This window comes from Oncorhynchus mykiss, chromosome 18, assembly GCF_013265735.2.
Source record: "Oncorhynchus mykiss isolate Arlee chromosome 18, USDA_OmykA_1.1, whole genome shotgun sequence".
Taxonomy (NCBI): domain Eukaryota; kingdom Metazoa; phylum Chordata; class Actinopteri; order Salmoniformes; family Salmonidae; genus Oncorhynchus; species Oncorhynchus mykiss.
The window spans coordinates 31,654,788-31,679,585 of record NC_048582.1 but is presented as its reverse complement, the minus strand read 5'-3'; the positions used below and the strand labels follow the sequence as shown (position 1 = coordinate 31,679,585).

Here is a 24,798-nt window from a genome sequence, read left to right as displayed (position 1 = left end):
TCACAGTAAGGTACTTAATTGTTACACAGAAATTATTTGATATTGAGATAAAAACGGCTGCATTGGAAAAGAAGACTGTGCTAATGACCACAATTACAGTGCTTTCAGAAAGTATTCACACCCCTTGATTTTTTTTCACATTTTGTTGTTACAGCCTGAATTTTAAATGAAATAAATTGACATTTTGTATCACTGACCTACACACAATACCCCATAATGTCAAAGTGGAATTATGTTTCTAGAAATGTTTAAAAAGTAATACAAAATGAAAAGCTTTAATGTCTTGAGTCAACTTTGTTATGGCAAACGTAAATAAGTTCAGGAGTAAAAATGTACTCGTAGCGTTTTAATGACTACCTCATCTCTACCCCACACATACAAATATCTGTAAGGTCACTGAGTCAAGCAGTAAATTTCAAACACAGATTCAACCACAAAGACAAGGGAGGTTTTCCAGTGCTTCGCAAAGAAGGGCACCTATTAGTAGATGGGTAAAAAAGACAAAAGCAGACATTAAATATCCCTTTGAGCATGGTGAAATTATTAAATAAACTTTTGATGGTGTATCAATACACCCAGTCACTACAAAAATACTTCCTAACTCAATTGCCGGAGAGGAAGGAAACCGCTTAGGGATTTCACCACGAGGCCAATGGTGACTTTAAAACAGTTACAGAGGACGGAGCAACAATATTGTACTTACTCCACAACACTAACCTAAATGACAGCATTAAAAGAAGGAAGCCTGTACAGAATAAAAAATATTCCAAAACATGCATCCTGTTTGCAACAAGGCACTAAAGTAAAACAGCAAAATATGTGGCAAAGAAATTAACTTTATGTCCTGAATCCAAAGTGTTATGTTTCAAGCATGGTGGTGGCTGTATCATGTTATGGGTATGGTTGTCATCGGCAAGGACTAGGGAGTTTTTTTAGAATAAAAAGAAACGGAATAGAGCTAAGTAAAGGCAAAATCCTAGAGGAAAACCTGGTTCAGTCTGCTTTCCAACAGACACTGGGAGACAAATGCACCTTTCAGCAGGACAATAACCTAAAACACATGGCCAAATATACACTGGAGTTGCATACCAGTACGACATTGAATGTTCCTGAGTGGCCTAATTACAGGTTTGACTAAAAATACTTGAAAATGGCATCTAGCAATGATCAACAACCAACTTGGCCAGGTGAGACCTGTCATTCAGGGTACACCTGTTTAGCTATAGGTTTGTTGCCTGTTTTGCATGTTATATTGGCATTAATTTGTGTCACATGTCAGTTTGCAAACAATGTAAAAACAAATTTATTGAGTGAATAAAGTTGCATACAAACATGGTTTCTTACTTGCTTTCTTGAGTAAGGCAGTTCCAAAATGCAGGTTTTTCAGCCTAGCTCAGGGCTTTCTGTGGTGGAGGGGCATCCAGCGGAAAATACAGACCATAGGCGTTGGTAATCTTCTTTAGTTGCACTGTGATTGGTTCAGTGTTTGGTAACTCATGGGGACACTATGTCACTGCAGAATCTACAGGGAGAGCTTGGCAGTTCAAGCCCCCTTGGGTGCTGCCATAGAAGTGTCCATCCAAGAATGCTAAAGGTTGTTGGACACAGATAAAATTATGCAAAATCACGTTGTGTCTACCATAGCTTTGGACTGATCATGTCAATCATCATGAATCACGTCGACAATCTCCTGGCAAATCTTTTTCAATCCTTGTCATATGAAGAGAAATTATAAAACGTATCGGTGCTCAACTGCCATTGGACATAAACATTACACAACAATCATTATTTTGCTTCCTCTGCCTGTTATTCAGTGGAGAGGGTGTGTGGTCCAAGTCTGGGTTTAAGGATTTAAAACATATGTCTGAAAGTATCTCTTTTCCAAGCTTAAAAGGATAAACATTCACACGCAACACCATGGGCCAGAAAAGGTTGAATCCATTGGCCATGCTGTCAATCCAGCATGACTTCTGCCGCGATCAAAACAACTGGAAACTAGGAACTAGGAAATCTCAGACTTAGTGGGTTTAAGGTAACTGGGACTCGGGGAAAAAACTGGCTCTGACTGGGAAAATACATTTTCAACGGTCATCCAACTCGGAATTCCAATTTTGGAACTTGGGCCTCTTTCTAGTAAGATCACTGACGTCATGATTCAACCTTGTTTTTTTGCAGAGTTCCCAGTTGTCTTGAAAGCACCATAAATCCAGAGAATGACACATTTTGATGACAAAATTTGCCCACAAGAAGGATCGCTCAAGTGAGCAAGTGAGCACAAAAATGTATTGTATGCTGCTGCATAAACAATGTAATATGCCAGAGAGATACAGTGGGGCAAAAAAGTATTTAGTCAGCCACCAATTGTGCAAGTTCTTCCACTTAAAAAGATGAGAGAGGCCTGTAATTTTCATCATAGGTACACTTCAACTATGACAGACAAAATGAGAAAAAAAAATCACATTGTAGGATTTTTTATGAATTTATTTGCAAATTATGGTGGAAAATAAGTATTTGGTCAATAACAAAAGTTTATCTCAATACTTTGTTATATACCCTTTGTTGGCAATGACAGAGGTCAAACGTTTTCTGTAAGTCGTCACAATTCCTCCATGCAGATCTCCTCTAGAGCAGTGATGTTTTGGGGCTGTTGCTGGGCAACATGGACTTTCAACTCCCTCCAAAGATTTTCTATGGGGATGAGATCTGGAGACTGGCTAGGCCACTCCAGGACCTTGAAATGCTTCTTACGAAGCCACTCCTTCGTTGCCCGGGCGGTGTGTTTGGGATCATTGTCATGCTGAAAGACCCAGCCACATTTCATCTTCAATGCCCTTGCTGATGGAAGGAGATTTTCACTCAAAATCTCACGAAACATGGCCCCATTCATTCTTTCCTTTACACGGATCAGTCGTCCTGGTCCATTTGCAGAAAAACAGCCCCAAAGCATGATGTTTCCACCCCCATGTTTCACAGTAGGTATGGTGTTCTTTGGATGCAACTCAGCATTCTTTGTCCTCCAAACACGACGAGTTGAGTTTTTACCAAAAAGTTATATTTTGGTATCATCTGACCATATGACATTCTCCCAATCTTCTTCTGGATCATCCAAATGCTCTCTAGCAAACTTAAGATGGGCCTGGACATGTACTGGCTTAAGCTGGGGGACACGTCTGGCACTGCAGGATTTGAGTCCCTGGCGGCGTAGTGTGTTACTGATGGTAGGCTTTGTTACTTTGGTCCCAGCTCTCTGCAGGTCCTTCACTAGGTCCCCCTGTGTGGTTCTGGGATTTTTGCTCACTGTTCTTGTGATCATTTTGACCCCACGGGGTGAGATCTTGCGTGGAGCCCCAGATCGAGGTAGAATATCAGTGGTCTTGTATGTCTTCCATTTCCTAATAATTGCTCCCACAGTTGATTTCTTCAAACCAAGCTGCTTACCTATTGCAGATTCAGTCTTCCCAGCCTGGTGCAGGTCTACAATTTTGTTTCTGGTGTCCTTTGACAGCTCTTTGGTCTTGGCCATAGTGGAGTTTGGAGTGTGACTGTTTGAGGTTGTGGACAGGTGTCTTTTATACTGATAACACGTTCAAACAGGTGCCATTAATACAGGTAACGAGTGGAGGACAGAGGAGCCTCTTAAAGAAGATAGTTACAGGTCTGTGAGAGCCAGAAATCTTGCTTGTTTGTAGGTGACCAAATACTTATTTTCCACCATAATTTGCAAATAAATTCATTAAAAATCGTACAATGTGATTTTCTGGATTTTTTTTCTTCTCATTTTGTCTGTCATAGTTGAAGTGTACCTATGATTAAAATTACAGGCCTCTCTCATCTTTTTAAGTGGGAAAACTTGCACAATTGGTGGCTGACTAAATACTTTTTTGCCCCACTGTATGTATACTGTAGCTAAGAAAGTAATACTAAGTGTGTTGTGTAGTAAGCTGTTAGTAGTCCATGTGCCTCACCCTAATAATTTGGTCCCTTTCCCACTCAGAACTGACTTCGTGGTGCACATGTAGCCTATAGCCTATTTTAGAGAAATGTCATCATCGAATATTTTAAGAGCTTTCTTTTTCTGCTTACCGTAATTTCTGGACTATAAGCCGCTACTTTTTTCCCACGCTTTGAACCTGAACATAATGTGACGTAAATCGAGTGCGCTCAAACTTCCCATCATTCTGATTACGGTAGTCATTTTGTCACCCTCATCATGGCAAAGACACGGAGAAATGCATATGATGCAGCTTTCAAGTTGAAGGCGATCGATCTGGCTGTTGGAAAAGGAAATAGAGCTGCTGCACGGGAGCTTGGCTTTAATGATTCGATGATAAGACGTTGGAAACAGCAGCGTGAGGAACGGACTCAGTGCAAAAAGACAACAACAGCTTTCAGAGTGAAGAAAAGCAGATGACCTGAACTAGAAAATGAGCTTGAAAACTGGGTCAACACACAGAGAGCAGACGGCCGAGGTGTTTCAACTGTGCAGATCCGACTGAAAGCCAAAACAATCGCCACCGCAATGAAGTTTGAGGATTTTAGAGGTGGACCATCGTGGTGTTTTAAGATTTATGAGACGTAAAGGCCTGTCCATCAGGGTACGGACAAGTCTGTGTCAGCAGCTCCCTCCCTCCCGACTACGAGGAAAAAGTTTCAAACTTCCACAAATTCACTGATGCAAAGATAGCGGAGCATTCCATCGGCCCGCACGACATCATAAATATGGATGAGGTTCCTCTGACGTTTGACCTGCCTCTCACTCGGACTGTCAACAAGAAAGGCGAATCATCCGTCACGCTGAAAACAACTGGGCATGAAAAAACGCACTTCACCTGTGTTCTGATGTGCACGGCATCGGGAGAAAAGCTTCCACCGATGTTGATTTTTAAACGCATGACGATGCCAAAAGAAAAATTCCCGAGAGGAATTGTTGTGAAAGTCAACAAGAAAGGATGGATGACGGAAGGCCTAATGCATGAATGGCATACGGAGTGTTACGGCAAACGACCGGGAGGATTCTTTCACAAGAACAAGGCATTTTTCGTGTTGGACAGCATGAGGGCCCACATAACAGATTCTGTGAAAGAAGCCATCAAGAGGACAAACTCAATTCCAGCTGTGATTCCTGGGGGAACAACAAAGTATTTTCAGCCACTCGACATCAGTGTAAATCGTGCATTTAAGGTGGCGCTCCGTGTTCAGTGGGAGGCTTGGATGACAAGTGGGGAGAAATCCTTCACTAAAACGGGCCGTATGCGAAGAGCAACTTATGGTCAAGTCTGCCAGTGGGTCCTGACAGCGTGGAGCATTGTCAAAAAATCCACTATCATTAACGTGTTGAAGAGGGCAGCATGAGCTCAGCGGGGAATTTGCCTCCGGATGAAAGTGACGAGAGCAACAATGACAACGATCCAACATCGGATGAAGCAATTGTGAGGCTATTCAACTCCAACACCGAAGGAGATGACTTCAGTGGTTTCAGTGCACAGGAGGAGGAAGATAGTGACCAATGACTTTCTTGGTAGGCTACTGCTTACTGCTATTTTTTTTATTTTTGTTACAAGCCGTGTTTCGTTAAAGCCTATTTATTTTTGTTACAAGCCGTGTTTCGTTTAAAGGCTGTGTAAAGTTAATTTGTTTCAATGTACCGGTAGGCACCTGCGGCTTATAGATGTATGTGCGGCTTATTTATGTACAAAATACATATTTAAAAAAAATTCAGTGGGTGCGGCTTATAGTCCAGAAATTACGGTACATGTCCCCTTTATTTATCCTACGGTTCTGACTTGGTGTACAGGGAGAATACTGTAAGAACGGCCCATGTTCTGAATTCTGTCGCAGTACATTTCATAACTGCTGAACAAATAGTTATATTGACTACGCCCATGTTAGTTCGCTTATTAATGTCTTAGTCTAAATTACGGATGACCTCTTATCTGCTCGTCGTTCCCTTATGCCATAGTTTGTACATCTCAATTGTTATAGGCCTATTGCCTACATCATTTTAGGCAATGTTGGAATTATTTAATTGTTTTGCTTACTTTGTGTATTATAATTAGCTCGTGCTTTTCTTGACGAGGAGGAGATAGTATATAATGTTGTTGGGTCTGTAACCATGTTTCCCATTCAAATACTTGTTTTCAACAAAAAGTTCAGTAATAGACCCATGCAATTCCATTGCAAGGGTTGTTTTGTTTGCACAATGCGCTGTCTGTGCGTCGGTATATTGTATATAAAAGTGGATCCTCATGATTGTATTTTCCTTATCAACTTAAACAAATCCACAAGGAGTCAGTAGTAACCACATTTGTTTAAGCAAGTCAGGCATATCAGCTATGATTTGAGGCTGATTGAACTGTTTCGCTGCCAGACAAGGCTCCGCTGATAGCAAGGTGTAGCGGTGGTAAGGATTCACTGCATGGTGTTGAAGAAAAGCTCTGCTGTTGGGACAGCTTTATGTAGGCCCTAAACATTTCTAAAACCCTTTTCACTTTTTCATTATGGGGTATTGTGTGGAGATGGGTGAGATTTAAAAAAATATTTAATACATTTTGAATTCAGTCTGTAACACAACAAATGTGGAATAAGTCAATGGGTATGAATAGTTTCTGAAGGCACTGTACCTGCCCATCCCCTTTACTTCAATTTTCTTTAAAGATGTCATTGAATTATTCCCACGCACCTACAACAAGTCGACTCAGCTGTGCGAGAACTTTTCCTATTTTGCAGAAACTGCTTACCATGATGCCAGTGAGTAGACAGATGCTGCGGCCACAGTAGGTGTGGGGAACAACATCCCCGTAACCAATGGACAAGAAGGTGACCGAGACCATCCACAGGGCCTCCATGTAGTTACTGCTCAGGTCCTTATAGTTGTGGTGTCTATAGGACAGGGGAGGGATGATGGTTCAGCTTTTCCCCTGTCTTGTCCACTCATCATATTAACATTAACATTTAACAAATAAACTAGTTTCAGTCTAGGAATATGATATTTGATTGTATTTGTTATATGACTGACAACTTATGATGGGCCCATCTGATGTCAGCCACAGCACAGATTGGTCCAAGTCATTATAGTCACCAAGGCCGGGATTCATTGAAAGGTGCGTTGCAGCATGGCGCACTGTACTACCGACAATGCATCTTTTAAAGGTAATTTCCCAGATGTTTGCAGAGATTGCATTCACAGTAAACGTTGCGGATGTCGGCTGAAGTATAAATGACCTTTTAAAAGGTGCATTGTCTGTAGTGTAGTGTGCACTGCACCTTTGAATCAGTGTTAATTTTGGCACTTTTTTTAGATTTAGTCAAATTTTTACTAAAATATCATTAGGTCAAATTTTGGTCATTTGAATAATGATTAAGTCTAGTTATTGTCAAAATGACAAATACAGGGAATACAGGGTGGCGCAGTGGTCTAAGACCACCAGAGACCCTGGGTTCGAGCCCAGGCTCTGTCGCAGCTGGCCGCGACCGGGAGGTCCATGGGGCGACGCACAATTGGCCTAGCGTCATCCGGGTTAGGGAGGGTTTGGCCGGTAGGGATATCCTTGTCTCATCGCGCACTAGCGACTTCTGTGGCGGGCCGGGCGCAGTGCACACTGACCAGGTCGCTAGGTGTACGGTGATTCCTCCGACACATTGGTGCGGCTGGCTTCCGGGTTGGATGCGCGCTGTGTTAAGAAGCAGTGTGGCTTGGTTGGGTTGTGTTTCGGAGGACTCTCGAACTTCGTCTCTCCGAGCCCGTACGGGAGTTGTATAGCAAGTTAGTAACTACTAACAATTGGATACCACGAAAAAGGGGGTAAAAATAATAATTTAAAAAATAAAGAATGACAAAAACAGGGGGCAATTTTTCAACTAAATGCCCTTTAATTTTAGTCATTAACCTATAGTAAACATAAATCACTGAATTCCATGTGCACAAACATACTACTTTTCTCCCTAACAGCAGAAATATGAAAAAACATAAGAATAATATTATATTCACCTATATAAGAATTATCTGGCCATGAACATTTCTAATTCAGCCTACAGCACAGCACATTACATACAAAACAAACAGACACACACAAGCAGAGAGAGAAAGAGAGAGAAAATCACTAGAAGATGCCTCGAAGTAGTATGTGTTTCACCTCCATCACTCGGTCGCGTCATTGCCATTGTTATCAACGTTCCACATGGATGTCCAAAAGTAGAATAAAGCTAATGACTTTGAACGGGAGCTAATGACTTTCGCCCAGTGATGTAGTCGAATCACTGAACCTCAGGTCCCAAGTCCGAGTCACCAATGGTCGAGTCACGAGTCCCTATGGCTAAAGTCTGACTCCCAGTGAACGAGTTCTGGTCCTTGTGCTCAAGTTTGAGTCACTGAGTCCACATTAAAGGTGCAATATACAGAAATCGCTGCGCCATTTCCTGGTTGCAAAAATTCTAATAGTTTGCCTAATTTTTGTTTATGTGACAAAACAAGCCATTGTTATGTGGAAAATCATTGTACCATCTAAACCACTGTGAAATATATTTTGTAGGGATGCACAATATATCGGTGAACATATCGAAATTGGCCGATATTAGCTAAAAATGCCAACATCAGTATTGGCCCGATCTAGTTTAACGTGATGTTAAAAAACGATGTCAAAGCTGCCGTGCATACCTATAGAACATACACTACACTTGCAACACAGCATCCCTAACCTAGCCCACAATGTCTGCTGTGTGGATCGAGCAGTCAACAAGTCGAGCAGTCATTTGAAAGAGTAAGAAAGCCAAGAAAATGGAATACATTGCCCTTGACAATCAACCGTTCTCTCACCTGGGTGATGTTGGCTTTCAATGACTGGTCGAGCACCGGTACACACTACCAAGTGCGCTATTTTTCAGATGTTGCCCTACCAGAGTTGCACAGTGATAGCGTCACTGCTATTAGCTTCACGACATACATACTATGGAATGCCGTTTGGGTCTTTGCGTGTCAAAAAAGATACAGTAGCACTGTCAAAGCTGTACAAAAAAGTCTGCAAACAAGGAAACACCAGCAACGAACAATGTGTTTATAATACCGCGTTGGTAATAAAGCATCATTTGTTTGACTGCAACTTCTGGGGTAGCTAGCTTTAGCTTGGTACCTAGCTAGCACCAATACAACCAGCCTGAAAACAATGACCAGTAGAAATTGCAGTCATTTTCATTATTCTTAGCAATGATTTAGGAATCTTTGTGAGTAAGTATTAGCTAGGCTGCCACTTGTTGTTCGCCTATTGAAATTGAACTTCAGTTCATGAAAATAAATAGCTAGCCAGCTACTTAACCCTGTTGCCCAAAGCTAACGTTAAAAGCAGCCTGCTAGCTTTATCTGGCTAGTGAGGCTCGACTGGATCGGGTTATGTGTTGTGAAGCTAGCCACAATAAGAATTACGCACAATAGTGGAATTTGCGGTTTGCCTTCAAAATAAAAGTATGACATTGACAGTGATGCAAATGAATACAAATAGTAGAATTATGCCATACTTTTATTTTGAAGGCTAACCTCAATGTCCACTATTGTGGCTAATCCATATTGTGGCTAGCTTCACATAGATGGGTCCGACCACCATTAATCAAATAAGAACTGGCTTATAAATTAGGGTTATTTTAGATGATGACACCTATTAGCTAGCTAACTATAGCTACTGAAACAGATTGTCGTTTTGCTGTGTTTTTGGGGAAGAACATTGTTTGCATCCATGAGCTAGTTTTTTTTTTTTTAATGACCAGCACTGAAGGTGGCAAGACAGCTTTATCAGCATCATAGCATACGTGTCGATGAATTGTTGTGACATATGAAATACGAGTGATAGTGTAATCAATGTGTAGTAACTACGTAAAAAATGTATGAATGGGTTAAATTATTTTGTGACGTGTAGTCATATTCAGGTCCTGATTGGTCAACAAGTTTATTTGACACGTCAATTAGTGTTATTTGACGTGTATCGTTTTTGACAAGCAAAGACCAAAATGGCCTGCCATAGAAATCCTGTTTGAAAATGAAACGACTGTAGAAATGAACAACGAAACAGCACAGCAAGTAAGTGAAAGAAATAGGTTTTGATTATGTTTTACTGGTAATGGGGACATACCAACAAAAAATGTTTGGGGTCAGTGGTGTGTGTGTGTAACCTTTACTTAACTAGGCAAGTCAGGATAAGAACAAATTATTATTTACAAAGACGGCCTACCCCGGCCAAACCCGGACGACGCTGGGCCAATTGTGCGCCGCCCTATGGGACTCTCACTGCAGGTTGTGATAGAGCCTGGATTCGAACCAGGGACTGTAGTGACGCCTCTTGCACTGAGATGCAGTGCCTTAGAATGCTGCATCCATGTCTGTGTGTGTTAACTATTTAAATGTACTAGAATGCTTAAAAGACCGCAACAATTTTAAATATCGGTTATCGGTATAGTTTTTTTGCCAGGAAAATATTGGAAATTGGTATCGGCCAAATATGTCATATCGGTGCATCACTCATATTTTCCATAACCAAACATATTGTATTTTCAGCTGTTTCACGCTGGTATACAAAAACAACACTGAAGAACGGGAAGCATAGAAATAGCGCACATAGAACATATCTTCCGCTTCTTAGACTTGATTTCAATGAGAATGACAGATCTATAACTCAACATTTTCTATGTGCATTTCGTCGGGTCGCCCAAAAGGTTACATATCGCAGCTTTAACTCAAAATAAAGTTATTTACTAATTCAGAAATAGTGTAGTGGTAAGATACATTTTGTCAATAAATAGTTTGCTATCCCTTTTCCTTTCTTTCTGTTCCACCAAAATGTTTGCATATACACTACTGATAATGTTCCCAGAGCCAGGTTCAGTTGAAAAACGTTCTTGAACATTGCAGACAGAAATTACATGAATAGAGCCGACATAGAGTATGTCTTTCTATTGTGCTAATGCACAAAAGAAAGAAAAAATCGTAGCGCCAGTATTAAGAGTCATGTCTTTTCAGCAGTAGAATCAAACTGTTTTTTTTTCTGAGTAAAAGAGGGAGACTTGGCAACATAATCTGTGTATGAAATGCAGTGGGGTTGAGAGAGAGAGAGACTACTTTTCCATAGTCTACTAAAGAGAAAGGAAGACATAGCTTGACTGTTATTTTACAATTAAACTCAATGCAGCTATTGCTTTTGATTTCGTAAAGCAGCTTGTGTTTCTTAACCAGGCCAAGGCTTGCTAATTAGAAGGCTGGTGGTGAAGCAAGAGAGTCGCCTGCGCAATGTGTAGGCAGGCTATAATCGGAGGCCGAGCCAGAGCAGAGCCTGGCTGCCTGTCTGTCCACAGTGATTGCCTCCCTGCAGCTCACCACTGAAGTAGCCTGTGTTTGCTGGTTGAGTCCATCCCACTGCTGAACAGAACTGCACTGCGCATCTGTCCTGTTATTTTAGCATATCACCGAAAAGCTCTCAATCTCTCCAAAATCTCTTGCCCAGTCCATTTAGTAGTCAGATTTTGGTCACAGAGATAATTTTGTCTCGTCTCATTTTAGTCAACTGAAATTAAAAATCATTTTTGTTTAGTTTTTCTTTTTTCTAGGTCTATTTATTCAGTCATCAATTGCCACTGAAAAATAGGTGTTTGACGAATATTGTAGAGTACTATTTTAGTTGATGAAAATAACACTGCTTTTAATGAATCCTGGCAAAAGTCTGATACCTATTTCCCTCCTTCCTCTCTCTACTCCCTTTCCCTTCTTAGTCACTCACCTCTCACAGACATGTAGGCCCCAGGCAGCAACTAGCCACAGAGAGACGCTGAAGATCATCAACACAGTGCCAGGGTAGATGGTCATCAGGGTTTTGACCACAAAACGGCTGTTGAAGTGGATCTGGATACAAGTCCAAATAATAATAATATTAATATCCACAGTGGTAGGGTTAGGGGAAAAGAAGAATAAAAAAATTAAAAATACCCCCCAAAATATATTGAAAATAATATATATATATATATATATATATATATATTTATGTATATATTCCATAAAAAAATACTCACTTAAAAATACAACTTATGCAAGGTTTTTTCTTTATTTTTACTATTTTCTACATTGTAGAATAACAGTGAATACATCAAAACTATAAAATAGCACATATGGAATTATGTAGTAACCAAAAAAGTGTTAAACAAATCAAAATATATTATATATTTTTGACATCTTCGCACACTCTTGGCATTCTCTCAACCAGCTTCAACTGGAATGCTTTTCAAACAGTCTTGAAGGAGTTCCCACATATGCTGAGCACTTTTCCTTTACTCTGCGATCCAACTCACCCCAAACCATCTCAACTGGGTTGAGGTTGGGTGATTGTGGAGGCCAGGTCATGTGATGCAGCACTCCATCACTCTCGTTCTTGGTCAAAGCCCTTACACAGCCTGGAGGTGTGTTGGGTCATTGTCCTGTTGAAAAACAAATGATAGTCTCACTAAGCACAAACCAGATGGGATGGCGTATAGCAGCAGAATGATTGGGTAGTCATGCTGGTTAAGTGTGCCTTGAATTCTAAATAAATCACAGACAGTGTCACTAGCAAAGCAGCCCGACACCTTCACACCTCCTCCTCCATGTTTCATGGTGGGAACCACATATGCAGAGATCATCCGTTCCCCTACTCTGCATCTCACAAAGACATGGCAGTTGGAACCAAAAATCTCAAATCTGGGCTCATTAGACCAAAGGACAGATTTCCAGCAAGTGTCTTCTTCTTATTGATGTCCTTTTAGTAGTGGTTTCTTTGCAGCAATTCGACCATGAAGGCCTGATTCACAGTCTCCTCTGAACAGTTGATGTTGAGATGTGTCTGTTACTTGAACTCTGTGACGCATTTGTTTGGACTGCAATCTGAGGCTCAGTTAACTCTTAGCAACTTATCCTCTCCAGCAGATGTAACTCTGGGTCTTCCTTTCTTGTGGCGGTCCTCATGAGAGTCAGTTTAATCATAGCGCTTGATGGTTTTTGCAACTGCACTTGAGAAGAAACTTTCAAAGTCCTTGAAATTATACACATTGACTGACCTTCATGCCTTAAAGTAATGATGGACTGATGTTTCTCGTTGCTTATTTGAGCTGTTCTTGCCATAATATGGACTTTGTCTTTTACCAAATAGGGCTATTCTGTATAACCCCCTACCTTGTCACAACACAACTGATTGGCTCAAATGCATTAAGGAAAGAAATTCCATAACTTAACTTTTAACAAGGTACACCTGTTAATTGAAATGCATTCCAGTTGAATACTTCATGAAGCTGGTTGAGAGAATGCCAAGTGTCATCTGGGACTACTTCGTTAGCTTGATGGCTAATGTTAGCAGCTTAGCTAGGTTAGTGTCTCTTTCAAGCAGATTTTAACCCGTCAGTTAAGCGGGATTCTGGAACAAGAAATAGCGATCCTAGCTGTTAAACGCTAACCACGTCGCAGAATCCATGCAAAAACAAGTTTGGTATTTATGTTTAACAAAGATTGGTTTTGCTTTAGTTAATATAAACTACATGTTTCCAGCATACAGTGGCTTGGCCACTCAAGGACATTCAAAGACTTGTTCCCAAGCCAGTTCTGCGTTGTCTTGTCTTGGCTGTGTGCTTAGGGTCATTGTCCTGTTGGAAGGTGAACCTTCACCCCAGTCTGAGGTTCTGAGTGCTCTAGAGCAGGTTTTCATCAAAGATCTCTCTGTACTTTGCTTCGTTCATCTTTCCCTCGATCCTGACTAGTGTTCATCGCTGAAAAACATCCCCACAGCATGATGCTGCCACCACCATGCTTCACCGTAGGGATTGTACCAGGTTTCCTCCAGACGTGCCGCTTGGTATTCAGGCCAAAGTGTTCAATCTTGGTTTCATCAGACCGGAGATTCTTGTTTCTCATGGTGTGAGAGTCATTTAGGCAAACTCCAAGCTGGCAGTCATTTGCCTTTTACTGAGGAGTGGCTTCTGTCTGGCCACTCTACCATGAATGCATGATTGGTGGAGTGCTGCAAAGATGGTTGTCCTTCTGGAAGGTTCTCCCATTTCCACAGAGGAACTCTGGAGCTCTGTATGAGTTACCATCGGGTTCTTGGTCACCTCCCTGGCCCTTCTTCCCCGATTGCTCAGTTTAACCGAGCGGCCAGCTCTAGAAAGAGTCTTGGTTGGTCCAAACTTCTTCCATTTAAGACCTTCAATGCTGCAGAAATGTTTTGGTACCCTCCCCAGATCTGTGCCTCAACACAATCCTGTCTCGGAGCTCTACGTACAAATTCCTCACAAGTCCTCAACTGGCAGCTTCATTAAATGGTACCCGCAAAACACCAGTCTCAAAATCAACAGTGAAGAGGCGACTCTGGGATGCTGGCCTTCTAGGCAGTGTTCCTCTGTCCAGTGTCTGTGTTCTTTTGCCCATCTTAATCTTTTATTTTTATTGGCCAGTGAGATATGGCTTTTTCTTGGCAACTGGTGTTTTGCGGGTACTATTTAATGAAGCTGCCAGTTGAGGACTTGTGAGCGTCTGTTTCTCAAACTAGACACTCTAATGTACTTGTCCTCTTGCTCAGTTGTGCACCGGGGCCTCCCACTCTTTCTATTCTGGTTAGTGCCAGTTTGCGCTGTTCTGTGAAGGGAGTAGTACACAGCGTTGTACGAGATCTTAGTTTTTTTTGGCAATTTCTTGCATGGAATAGCCTTCATTTCTCAGAACAAGAATAGACTGACGAGTTTCAGAAGAAAGCTATTTGTTTCTGGCCATTTTGAGCCTGTAATCAAACCCACAAATGCTGTACTCAACTAGTCTAAAGAAGGCCAGTTTAATTGCTTCTTTAATAATCAGAACAACAGTTTTCAGCTGTGCTAACATAATTGCAAAAGGGTTTTCTAATGATCAATTAGCCTTTTAAAATGATAAACTTGGATTCGCTAACACAACGTGCCATTGAAACACAGGAGTGATGGTTGCTGATAATGGGCCTATGTAGATATTCCATAAAAAATCTGCCATTTCCAGCTACAATAGTCACTTACAACATTAACAATGTCCACTGTATTTCTGATTAATTTGATGTTATTTTAATAAACAAAAAAAATAGTTTTCTTTCAAAAACAAGGGCATTTCTAAGTAACGCCAAACTTTTGAACAGTAGTGTTGTCACACCCTGATCAGTTTCACCTATCCTTGATATTGTCTCCACCCCTTCTAGGTGACGCTTGTTTTCCCCAGTGTAGTTATCCCTGTGTTTCCTGTCTCTCTGTGCAAGTGTATTATCCCGGTGTTTCCTGTCTCTCTGTGCAAGTGTATTATCCCTGTGTTTCCTGTCTCTGTGTCAGTTCATCTTGTATGTGCATTCTCCTTTTTCTAGTCCTCCTGGTTTTGACCCTTGCCTGTTTCTGGACTATGTACCCGCCTGCCTGAAATGTTTGCCTGCCTTGACCACGAGTCTGTCTGCCACTCTGTACCTCTTGGACTCTGATTTGCTTTTGACCTTTTCGCCTGTCCATGACCATTCTCTTGCCTATCCTTTTGGATTAATAAACATTGTAAGACGCCAACCATCTGCCTCCTGTGTCTGTATTTGGGTCTTGCCTTGTGCCTTGATAAGTGTATATGCCAATTATCTGATGGTCCGGCCGCATTCTATCCCCTATCAACACTTTCTTCACTTTTGGTGGCAACGAGAATGGCATAAGAAAGAAGTCAAGACGACTAGCTTGATTGAGCCTCCTCCCGGTATATCTCACTAGGTCAGTAAATTTAAGCCTCCATATATCGGCTAGTTCCAATTTGAAGGTTAATGAGCCATATCTGTTTATGGTCCAATAACATATTTTAAATCATCCATCTACCTTGCAGATCTGGACAATTAGCACATTTGGATCAAAATTACTGTTAATTAATGTCATCCCCCCTTTTGAGTTTCTTTGCCCATGAGAGAAGTATATTTTGCACTCACCTTCATCTAAAATTGTTGAATGAGTTTCCTGTAAACAATAGATATTATATTCCTTCTCTTTGAGCCAGGTAAATATAGTTTTTATTTTCTTATCTGCTAAGCCATTACAATTAAAACTGGCTATATTTATTTCACCATTTACCATAATGAGATACAAGTTTCAAATCCATTCATCATATGTTTGTAAATTTACCATTAAAAAGTACCATAGTGATAGAGTGTACCATGATATTTGCATTGCTAATAAGTAACCCTCCAATTGTTCTCCACTACTCCACCCGCCAAAGCCCCTCCCAAGTTGGGTTGTCATCCCAGTGACCGGCAGACCACCCCCGTCCCCCTGGATCCCTAGGTCCCCTGAAAGGCCATGACCCATCCTTTGAAAAGAACACACAGTGCCACCCACATAACAACCGTTAAAAGTATTTCCAATGCTCGCACCTCAATTTGCTTTATATATAGCTATTTTTTAAATTGTATATATATATTAAAATATCTTGCGTATCTTAATTTCCATCATTTACAATTAATATGCGTAATAATATCGGCAGTTTGTGCAAATGATTGTTACCTGTAACCAGGATTGTCCTTGCATCACATTACATTTTTGTCAAGCAATTATTATTTTAGCAAACAATTATTGTGATTCCTCCTATATTTCCCCAAACATCCTGATCCCCTTGCAACAGATGTGGGATACACACACACACACACACACACACTTACTTACTTACACACTCAACCCCTTTCCTCCACAATCAACCATAAGCTCAGATGCTCAACGGTTGTTACATCCCAGAGCCCAACTCAAGAAAGAACTACTATTTTTTCGTCAGCATGCTCGGCTAGCGAATGCTAAAGCAGCACATTGGATTCCATGAAAATGCAACACCTAGCGTTGGTGTGAGTATCTGCTGGAAGTGTTGTGGAATTCAATGGGCTGCTTTAGCATCGTTTCAACTAACTACTGAACTTCAAGTCAAAATCATTCTGGCTATTGTACAACCTGAGTATGTAGAGGTCCATTCAAGCCCCCACCATTTCTCCTTTACCCAAATCCAGATAGCCGATGTTCTGAAAGAGCTGCAAAATCTGTACCCCTACAAATCAGCCGGGCTAGACAATCTGGATCCTCTCTTTCTAAAATTATCTGCCAAAATGGTTGCAACCCCTATTACTAGCCTGTTCAACCTCTCTTTCGTATCGTCTGAGATTCCCAAAGATTGAAAGCTGCAGCGGTCATCCCCCTCTTCAAAGGGGGTGACACTCTAGACCCAAACTGCTACAGACCTATATCTATCCTACCCTGTCTTTCTAAGGTCTTCGAAAGCCAAGTTAACAAACAGATTACTGACCATTTCGAATCCCACCATACCTTCTCCGCTATGCAATCTGGTTTCAGAGCTGGTCATGGGTGCACCTCAGCCACGCTCAAGGTTCTAAACGACATCATAACCGCCATCGATAAGAGACATTACTGTGCAGCCGTATTCATCGACCTGGCCAAGGCTTTCGACTCTGTCAATCACAACATTCTTATTGGCAGACTCGACAGCCTTGGTTTCTCAAATTATTGCCTCGCCTGGTTTACCAACTACTTCTCTGATAGAGTTCAGTGTGTCAAGTCGGAGGGCCTGTTGTCTGGACCTCTGACAGTCTCTATGGGTGTGCCACAGGGTACAATTCTCGGGCCGACTCTCTTTTCTGTATACATCAATGATGTTGCTCTTGCTGCTGGTGATTCTCTGATCCACCTCTACGCAGACGACACCATTCTGTATACTTCTGGCCCCTCCTTGGACACTGTGTTAACTAACCACCAGACGAGCTTCAATGCCATACAACTCTCCTTCCTTGGCCTCCAACTGCTCTTAAACGCAAGTAAAACTAAATGCATGCTTTTCAATCGATCGCTGCCCGCACCTGCTCGCCCGTCCAGCATCACTACTCTGGACGGCTCTGACTTAGAATACGTGGACAACTACAAATACCTGGGTGTTTGGTTAGACTGTAAACTCTCCTTCCAGACTCACATTAAGCATCTCCAATCCAAAATTACATCTAGAATCGGCTTCCTATATCGCAACAAAGCATCGTTCACTCATGCTGCCAAACATACCTTCGTAAAACTGACCATCCTACCGATCCTAGACTTTGGTGATGTCATCTATAAAATAGCCTCCAACACTCTACTCAACAAACTGGATGCAGTCTATCACAGTGCCATCCGTTTTGTTACCAAAGCCCCATACACTACCCACCATTGCGACCTGTACGCTCTCGTTGGTTGGCCCTCGCTTCATACTCGTCGCCAAACCCACTGGCTACAGGTTATCTACAAGTCTCTGCTAGGTAAAGCCCCGCCTTATCTCAGCTCACTGGTCACCATAGCAGCACCCACTCGTAGCACGCGCTCCAGCAGGTATATCTCACTGGTCACCCCCAAAGCCAATTCCTCCTTTGGTCGTCTTTCCTTCCAGATCTCTGCTGCCCATGACTGGAACGAATTGCAAAAATCTCTGAACCTGGAGACTCGCATCTCCCTCACTAGCTTTAAGCACCAGCTGTCAGAGCAGTTTACAGATCAATGCACCTGTACTTAGCCTATCTGTAAACAGCCCATCTACCTACCTCATCCCCATACTGGTATTTATTTATTTATTTTGCTCCTTTGCACCCCAGTATCTCTACCTGCACATTCATCTTCTGCCGATCTACCATTCCAGTGTTTAATTGCTATATTGTAATTACTTCGCCACCATGGCCTATTTATTTCCTTAACTTACCTCATTTGCACTCACTGTATATAGACTTTTTGTTTTCTTTTGTTCTACTGTATTATTGACTGTATGTTTTGTTTATTCCATGTGTAACTCTGTTGTTGTATGTGTCGAATTGCTACGCTTTACCTTGTTCAGGTCGCAGTTGCAAATGAGAACTTGTTCTCAACTAGCCTACCCGGTTAAATAAAGGTTAAATTAAATAAATAAATAAAAAAGTAAGTAACTAACATTTGAGGGAGAGGTTGCATAACTTGCATGGTGACAAATGTTGACCCCTGACCTTGTTGAGGGCGCCAATGCTGCGCGAGGCGGTGTCTGTGTAGAGTCGGCTGTGCAGCATCAAGGCACGACCCAGGAGGTAGAGTCGCAGGAACATGGGTAGAGCCAGCACGATCTCCAGCTCCGTCTCTGACAGCGTGGGGGACATGGCTTGCCATGACAATGGGAGACCCACTGGGAACGGGTGCACCGCCACAACAAACAGCTCAAGGGCGATCAGGCTCACCCGCTCCGTTGTCATGGCAATTTGCCAGTCCTCTGATCCGTTATCATGGATGTAGAGCTAACAGTGATGGGAGTATGGGTACACAGCCATGTCAGAGTTAGAGCATAGAGGAAGTACAGTTCACTGAGAGTGTAGTCAAAGTGTAATAAATTATATAACGAGTAGTACCAGACAAGGTTGCCCCCTGTCACCATCTACTTTCCCCATTAGCAATAGAACTACTCCAGACTACTATAGTCTGGTATATAACAAAAAATATTGCAGAGTAGAATGACTTCAACGTATCTAAGCTGAGGGATCACATAAGCTAGTTTAAGATAGTGAGAGTATGGGCAGTGTAGTAAGTAGTCAGAGAGGTGAAATTACCTGCACCTCACAGATGTGATAGGCAATTACCAGACCCAGCAGGATGAGAGAGGACAGGCTGATAACAGACTTCATAGCCATAGAGTATATAGAGCTCTGTAGGGGAAACATGTCGTGGACACACTTATCTTAACATACAGTAAGCTTCATTGTGGCATATATGCCTTATTTTAACAAGTTGGGATTCAATTCAAGGCACATTATAGCGCGCTTGATATTTAAAGGTAATTTCTGATTTATACGATCTCCGCGAACACAGGAACATTTCCTTTAAAAGGCACATTGTCCACAGCGCTCCACAATGTGCCTCTGATTGATTCCTGGCCACAGTAACCTTAAGTCAGCAACAAATACTGAAGGCCTTCAAATAATGTTCTGTAAGTTTGAACTCAATAATCACCCAGGTGTCCCCAGCAGATCTGGGTTTCAAATAATTTAAAAAGCATTTTAAATACTTGATCTGTGCCTGGTTGAACTTGCATGGCTTAATAAAGCTATAAAAAAGTCCCAAAACTGCAAATTTGGCACTCCAGACAGACTCAGGCAAACACTCAAAGTATATATTTGAATATATATCAAGCATTTGAACCCAGGTCTAGTCCCCAGTGCTGACCTTACTGTAGACGCTCCAGGAGAGCTCTATCTCGGTGATCATGACCACCACTCCAAACATCCCCACAGCGAGTGCACAGTCATTCAGCCTCTGCCTCCTCTCAAACAGCGCCCTTCGGCGGACCAGCCTACGACCGATGCTCTGGGTCTTCTTGTGAGGGCAGTTATGGACACCATCCTTGTGATGCGCACCACTGGTCTCCTCACCTCCACCATAGGCGCCCTTGTCCTCAGATTTCGGGTGATTCTTGTCAGAACTGGGTGTTTGGTTGGGGGAATGTGGCTGGTAGTCATCTTTGGTTGTAATGATGATCTCAGGTAGACTCTGGCGGTCCTGCATCTTCATTGATGGGACCTCTAGCCTTCGACCTCCTTCACTGGGTGGCCCACTTTCTGTCTCCCTTAAGTCCATTTGAGACATGCGGAGTCCTTTGTAGGGTGACTGAGTGGATGTCATGTCCTGCTGGCGCCTCTGTGGGCTTGTCTTTTTGGTTTTACTCCCCCAAATCCGATCTTTGTGCCCTGCATTCTGTTCATTCTCTGCTGGCTTCTTGCCTCTCTTTTCCTTGTGGACCTCCTTCCCCCTAACCTTTTCCTCATTGTCTCCCCTTCGGGGCGAGGAGCGGGGTGAGGGTGACACATATTGGCAGCCGTTGTAATATGAGAGGGTGGGTGATGACTGGGTTCCATCGAGCCACACTGAGTGATTTCCCCCTTTTTGACATGAGTAGTTTCTTCCGCACTGAATGCCAAAAGCAGGAGGGGGAGGGACCACTTTTGATGGAAGGAGGGGATATTGCTCCTCCTCCTCATCTCCATGCTGCATTGTCAAGTTCATAGAGGGAGAGGGCTCCATCTAGAGATTGTTAGAGGTGTTGAGTTATTATGTTTGAACAATTTTATGGGGTTTGGAAAGAGACAACTGTGAGAGAGTGCAGACAGTTTATGGAGTGAAAACAATGAAAATGTATGAGTGGGAAGCATACAAAAACACAAACTCTATTGTAAAAAAGGGGACGTTGATATGCCTGTGGAATGCTGAGAGTTCACAGAAGACATTCATACTATTCACAGTAAACATGAACACAAACCCACTGGGCAAAAACTGGTTGAATCAATGTTGTTTCGATGTAATTTCAACCCCCCAAAACTATGTGATGACATTGAATCAATGTGGAAAACTGATTGGATTTGCAAAAAGTCGTGAAAGGCATTTAGTATTTTTTTCACCCAACTTTTAACCTAAATACAATGACATAGACGTTGAACTGATGTCTGTGCGCAGTGGGAATGTTCCTCTGTGATAATGGTTGACATTATATAGAAATTTCCCTATGGGTTTTCCATCCAAGATAATATGATAAGACAATGGAAACCTGTTGGAAAAAAACAATGACATTCTGTCAGAAACATTGATCTAGAAACATTGTAGAATTATTGTATAAAACCCTCATTTAAGTTATTGCAGCACCTGGTAATCTTACAGTCATAAATATTCTTGCCAAATTACTGTTAAAACCGAATTGATTCTGCTCAGTCTTACCTCTCCACGTATTTCAGTTACTTCCAATTAAGTTTTCAATTCCACTGTTGTTGGTTAACTTCCTCAGATTGTCCTTTAGTCCATCTCCTTAAAGTCAACACAAATTAAATGAAGCATCAGTTAAATAGATATTGGTTATTACCTTAGGATAATTAGGTGACAAAACTACTTGTAATTCAGATCAAAATATATTCAGTCTCTCTCAGAAATAATTTATAAGAATCCAGCTCCCATCCAGCAGACATAAGTAAGGGTTATGAACTATAATCCACATAGCAGCATATAAACCATATGTCCATGGATATCAATTGTATTATGACTCGTTTATTTAATTATTTTCCAGTATTAAGTTGTCCATCATGACGTCTTTGTTTAAGCTGGGTTTATTACTGTAAGATCCACAGTTTCAGTTGTCCCTGGTTACATGGCAAAGTTTCCTCTGACATAATTTTTCATCAAGTTGGACAGCTCTTTTGCTTGTGTGTGTGTGTGTGTGTGTGTGTGTGTGTGTGTGTGTGTGTGTGTGTGTGTGTGTGTGTGTTGAAGAAGGGAAGAATAGTTGACATTTTATTTTATTGTTTTATTGAAGGATAGGCATTACTATTTTATTGGGTTTTATTTTTATCCAAGGGAGCTCTCCAAGCTGGCAATTTGGATCTTTTCCCATTTAATCTAAGAGAGTGAGTGATGGTCCTGCGTATCAATGCAGGGAAGGAGATTATAGAAATATGGCAGATTAATCAAGTTGGTTTGAGAGTCAGATATCTGATACTTAGGAGCTTATGAAATATTAAATATGTCACCCTTTAGCCTGACAATGTGGAGAGGAAAATGGTTTTGGAATTAAAGTCATAACAATGACATTCGCCAACATTTATCTCTATCTATTAATATTTGACAGATGGGGCTCCAGTTAACAGAGGAAGTCAAGGAGGAGGGGTAGAGAGAGGAGGATAAAGACAGGTATTGTGTAATCAAAATACAACACATACTCAGAGAGAGAGAGAGAGATGTACACAGAGGTCTAATCATCTAGCCCATATTACAGTTACACAGCTGGGTGTAAAATATATGAATTAGGGTAAGTACTCTGTTCAAGGGTACACTGCCAGGGTATGCAATCTGGGACTGGGAGCTGAACCCCAAAACACTATGGTTCACTTCCCATCGCTCCATGCTATGCTGTGACTATAGAACAGGAATCCAACAGCCACACCAAAGCGAAAGACTCAACTTCACTTATTGCAGGCATCCTTAGTGAAGAAGATAGGAAACATGTCACGCCCTGACCTTAGAGAGCCTTTTTATTTCGCTATTTGGTTAGGTCAGGGTGTGATTTGGGTGGGCATTCTAGTTTTTCTATTTCTTTGTTGGCCGGGTATGGTTCCCAATCGGAGGCAGCTGTCTATCGTTGTCTCTGATTGGGGATCTTACTTAGGCAGCCTTTTTTTCCACCTTTAGTTGTGGGATCTTGTTTGTGTGTAGTTGCTTTCTGCACTACATGTAGCGTTACGGTCATTTTATATTTTGTTGTTTTTTCGGTGTCATTTAAATAAAAGAAAGATGTACGCCTACCACGCTGCACCTCGGTCCAATCCATCTCTAAACAAACGTGACAAAACATTCAAACAGGAACCTCTCAAATGTAGATAGTAGCCTACCAGAAGAATGCAATGGGACAGGTGAAAGGCATTCATCGAGAGATAATCCATCGGGAAAAGGCTACTTTGAAGTGAGAAGTCAAGGCCACAGATATATGATAATATACTTGTTGTCGATAATACCCTATTAGGTGGGGGAGTTGTTAGCGTAGTAACTCCCTAATCCAATCAAGAGAGTAATTAAAAACCCAAAGCACAGCACAATGACTAATGGTGTGGCGTGGGAAGTAGGGGTGCTGAGGGTACTGCAGCATCCCCTGAAGAATCTGAACAGAGAAAAAAGTTATTTAAGTAAATGTCTCACAAAAGCAGTGCACTGGGCCTTTACTAGTCCTGTATTATCAGACACTAAACATCTTCCCGCGGCTATGCCCTATTCCCTATAGTGCACTGGGCCTTTACTAGTCCTGTATTAGCAGACCCTAAACATCTTCCCGCGGCTATGCCCTATTCCCTATAGTGCACTGGGCCTTTACTAGTCCTGTATTATCAGACACTAAACATCTTCCCGCGGCTATGCCCTATTCCCTATAGTGCACTGGGCCTTTACTAGTCCTGTATTATCAGACCCTAAACATCTTCCCGCGGCTATGCCCTATTCCCTATAGTGCACTGGGCCTTTACTAGTCCTGTATTAGCAGACCCTAAACATCTTCCCGCGGCTATGCCCTATTCGCTATAGTGCACTGGGCCTTTACTAGTCCTGTATTAGCAGACCCTAAACATCTTCCCGCGGCTATGCCCTATTCCCTATAGTGCACTGGGCCTTTACTAGTCCTGTATTATCAGACCCTAAACATCTTCCCGCGGCTATGCCCTATTCCCTATAGTGCACTACTTTTGACCAGAGCCTCCTTTCCTTCACCCTCACCTCATCACAGCTTGGTCAGAAATAGTTATCTTGAATGTAGTTTTTGTATAAACCACCAGATGTCAGCCACACCCCAGTGGCTGCCATGCGTATTTTTTTATTTATAGCTAAGGTGTTATGGTTTTGATTTTGGCACAATATAATAGTACGTAATAGGACAGACACCATATTTTAATCAGACTTTAGTTAATTTTGTACACATTCAAATGATGGAGGTATGTAGTTTCAACAGGATTCATCTAACATTATCTATTTCAGGTAACTGACAAAATAAAGGAAATTCTTGAGTAAATTAGGGATTTAAAGTACATTGAATGAAGGTGCTTCCACACAGGTGTGGTTCCCGAGTTAATTAAACAATTTCAATTAAAACATCCCCATCATGCTAAGGGTTATGTTTAAAAATGCGGGTCTCAAAGGAGCATAGGGGGTTTAAAGGGTGTGTGTGTGTGTGTCTCAGCCACCAGATCTCAACCCAATTGAACACTTATGGGAGAT

General features: G+C 41.8%; 2 protein-coding genes across 3 annotated transcripts in view; both read right to left on the bottom strand.

Moving 5' to 3' along the window:
* LOC110496011 (small conductance calcium-activated potassium channel protein 1) overlaps positions 1–21,108 on the bottom strand; it is a 38,320-nt gene extending 17,212 nt beyond the window's left edge. For both annotated transcript variants that reach the window (XM_021571623.2, XM_021571624.2), the window contains exons 1-5: positions 20,227–21,108; positions 19,614–19,709; positions 19,023–19,304; positions 11,754–11,875; positions 6,738–6,879 (exon numbers count right to left, since the gene is read on the bottom strand). In XM_021571623.2, the coding sequence (XP_021427298.1) occupies positions 6,738–6,879; positions 11,754–11,875; positions 19,023–19,304; positions 19,614–19,709; positions 20,227–21,081 (1,497 nt within the window). In that variant the 5' untranslated portion in view covers positions 21,082–21,108. The remainder of the gene's footprint in view (positions 1–6,737; positions 6,880–11,753; positions 11,876–19,022; positions 19,305–19,613; positions 19,710–20,226) is intronic.
* A 358-nt stretch (positions 21,109–21,466) lies between these two features.
* The window catches only part of LOC110496010 (sorting nexin-27), a 71,192-nt gene continuing 67,860 nt past the window's right edge, over positions 21,467–24,798 (bottom strand). The window contains exons 13-14 of the mRNA XM_036952496.1: positions 21,769–21,855; positions 21,467–21,601 (exon numbers count right to left, since the gene is read on the bottom strand). Of these exons, the coding sequence (XP_036808391.1) occupies positions 21,782–21,855 (74 nt within the window). The 3' untranslated portion in view covers positions 21,467–21,601; positions 21,769–21,781. The remainder of the gene's footprint in view (positions 21,602–21,768; positions 21,856–24,798) is intronic.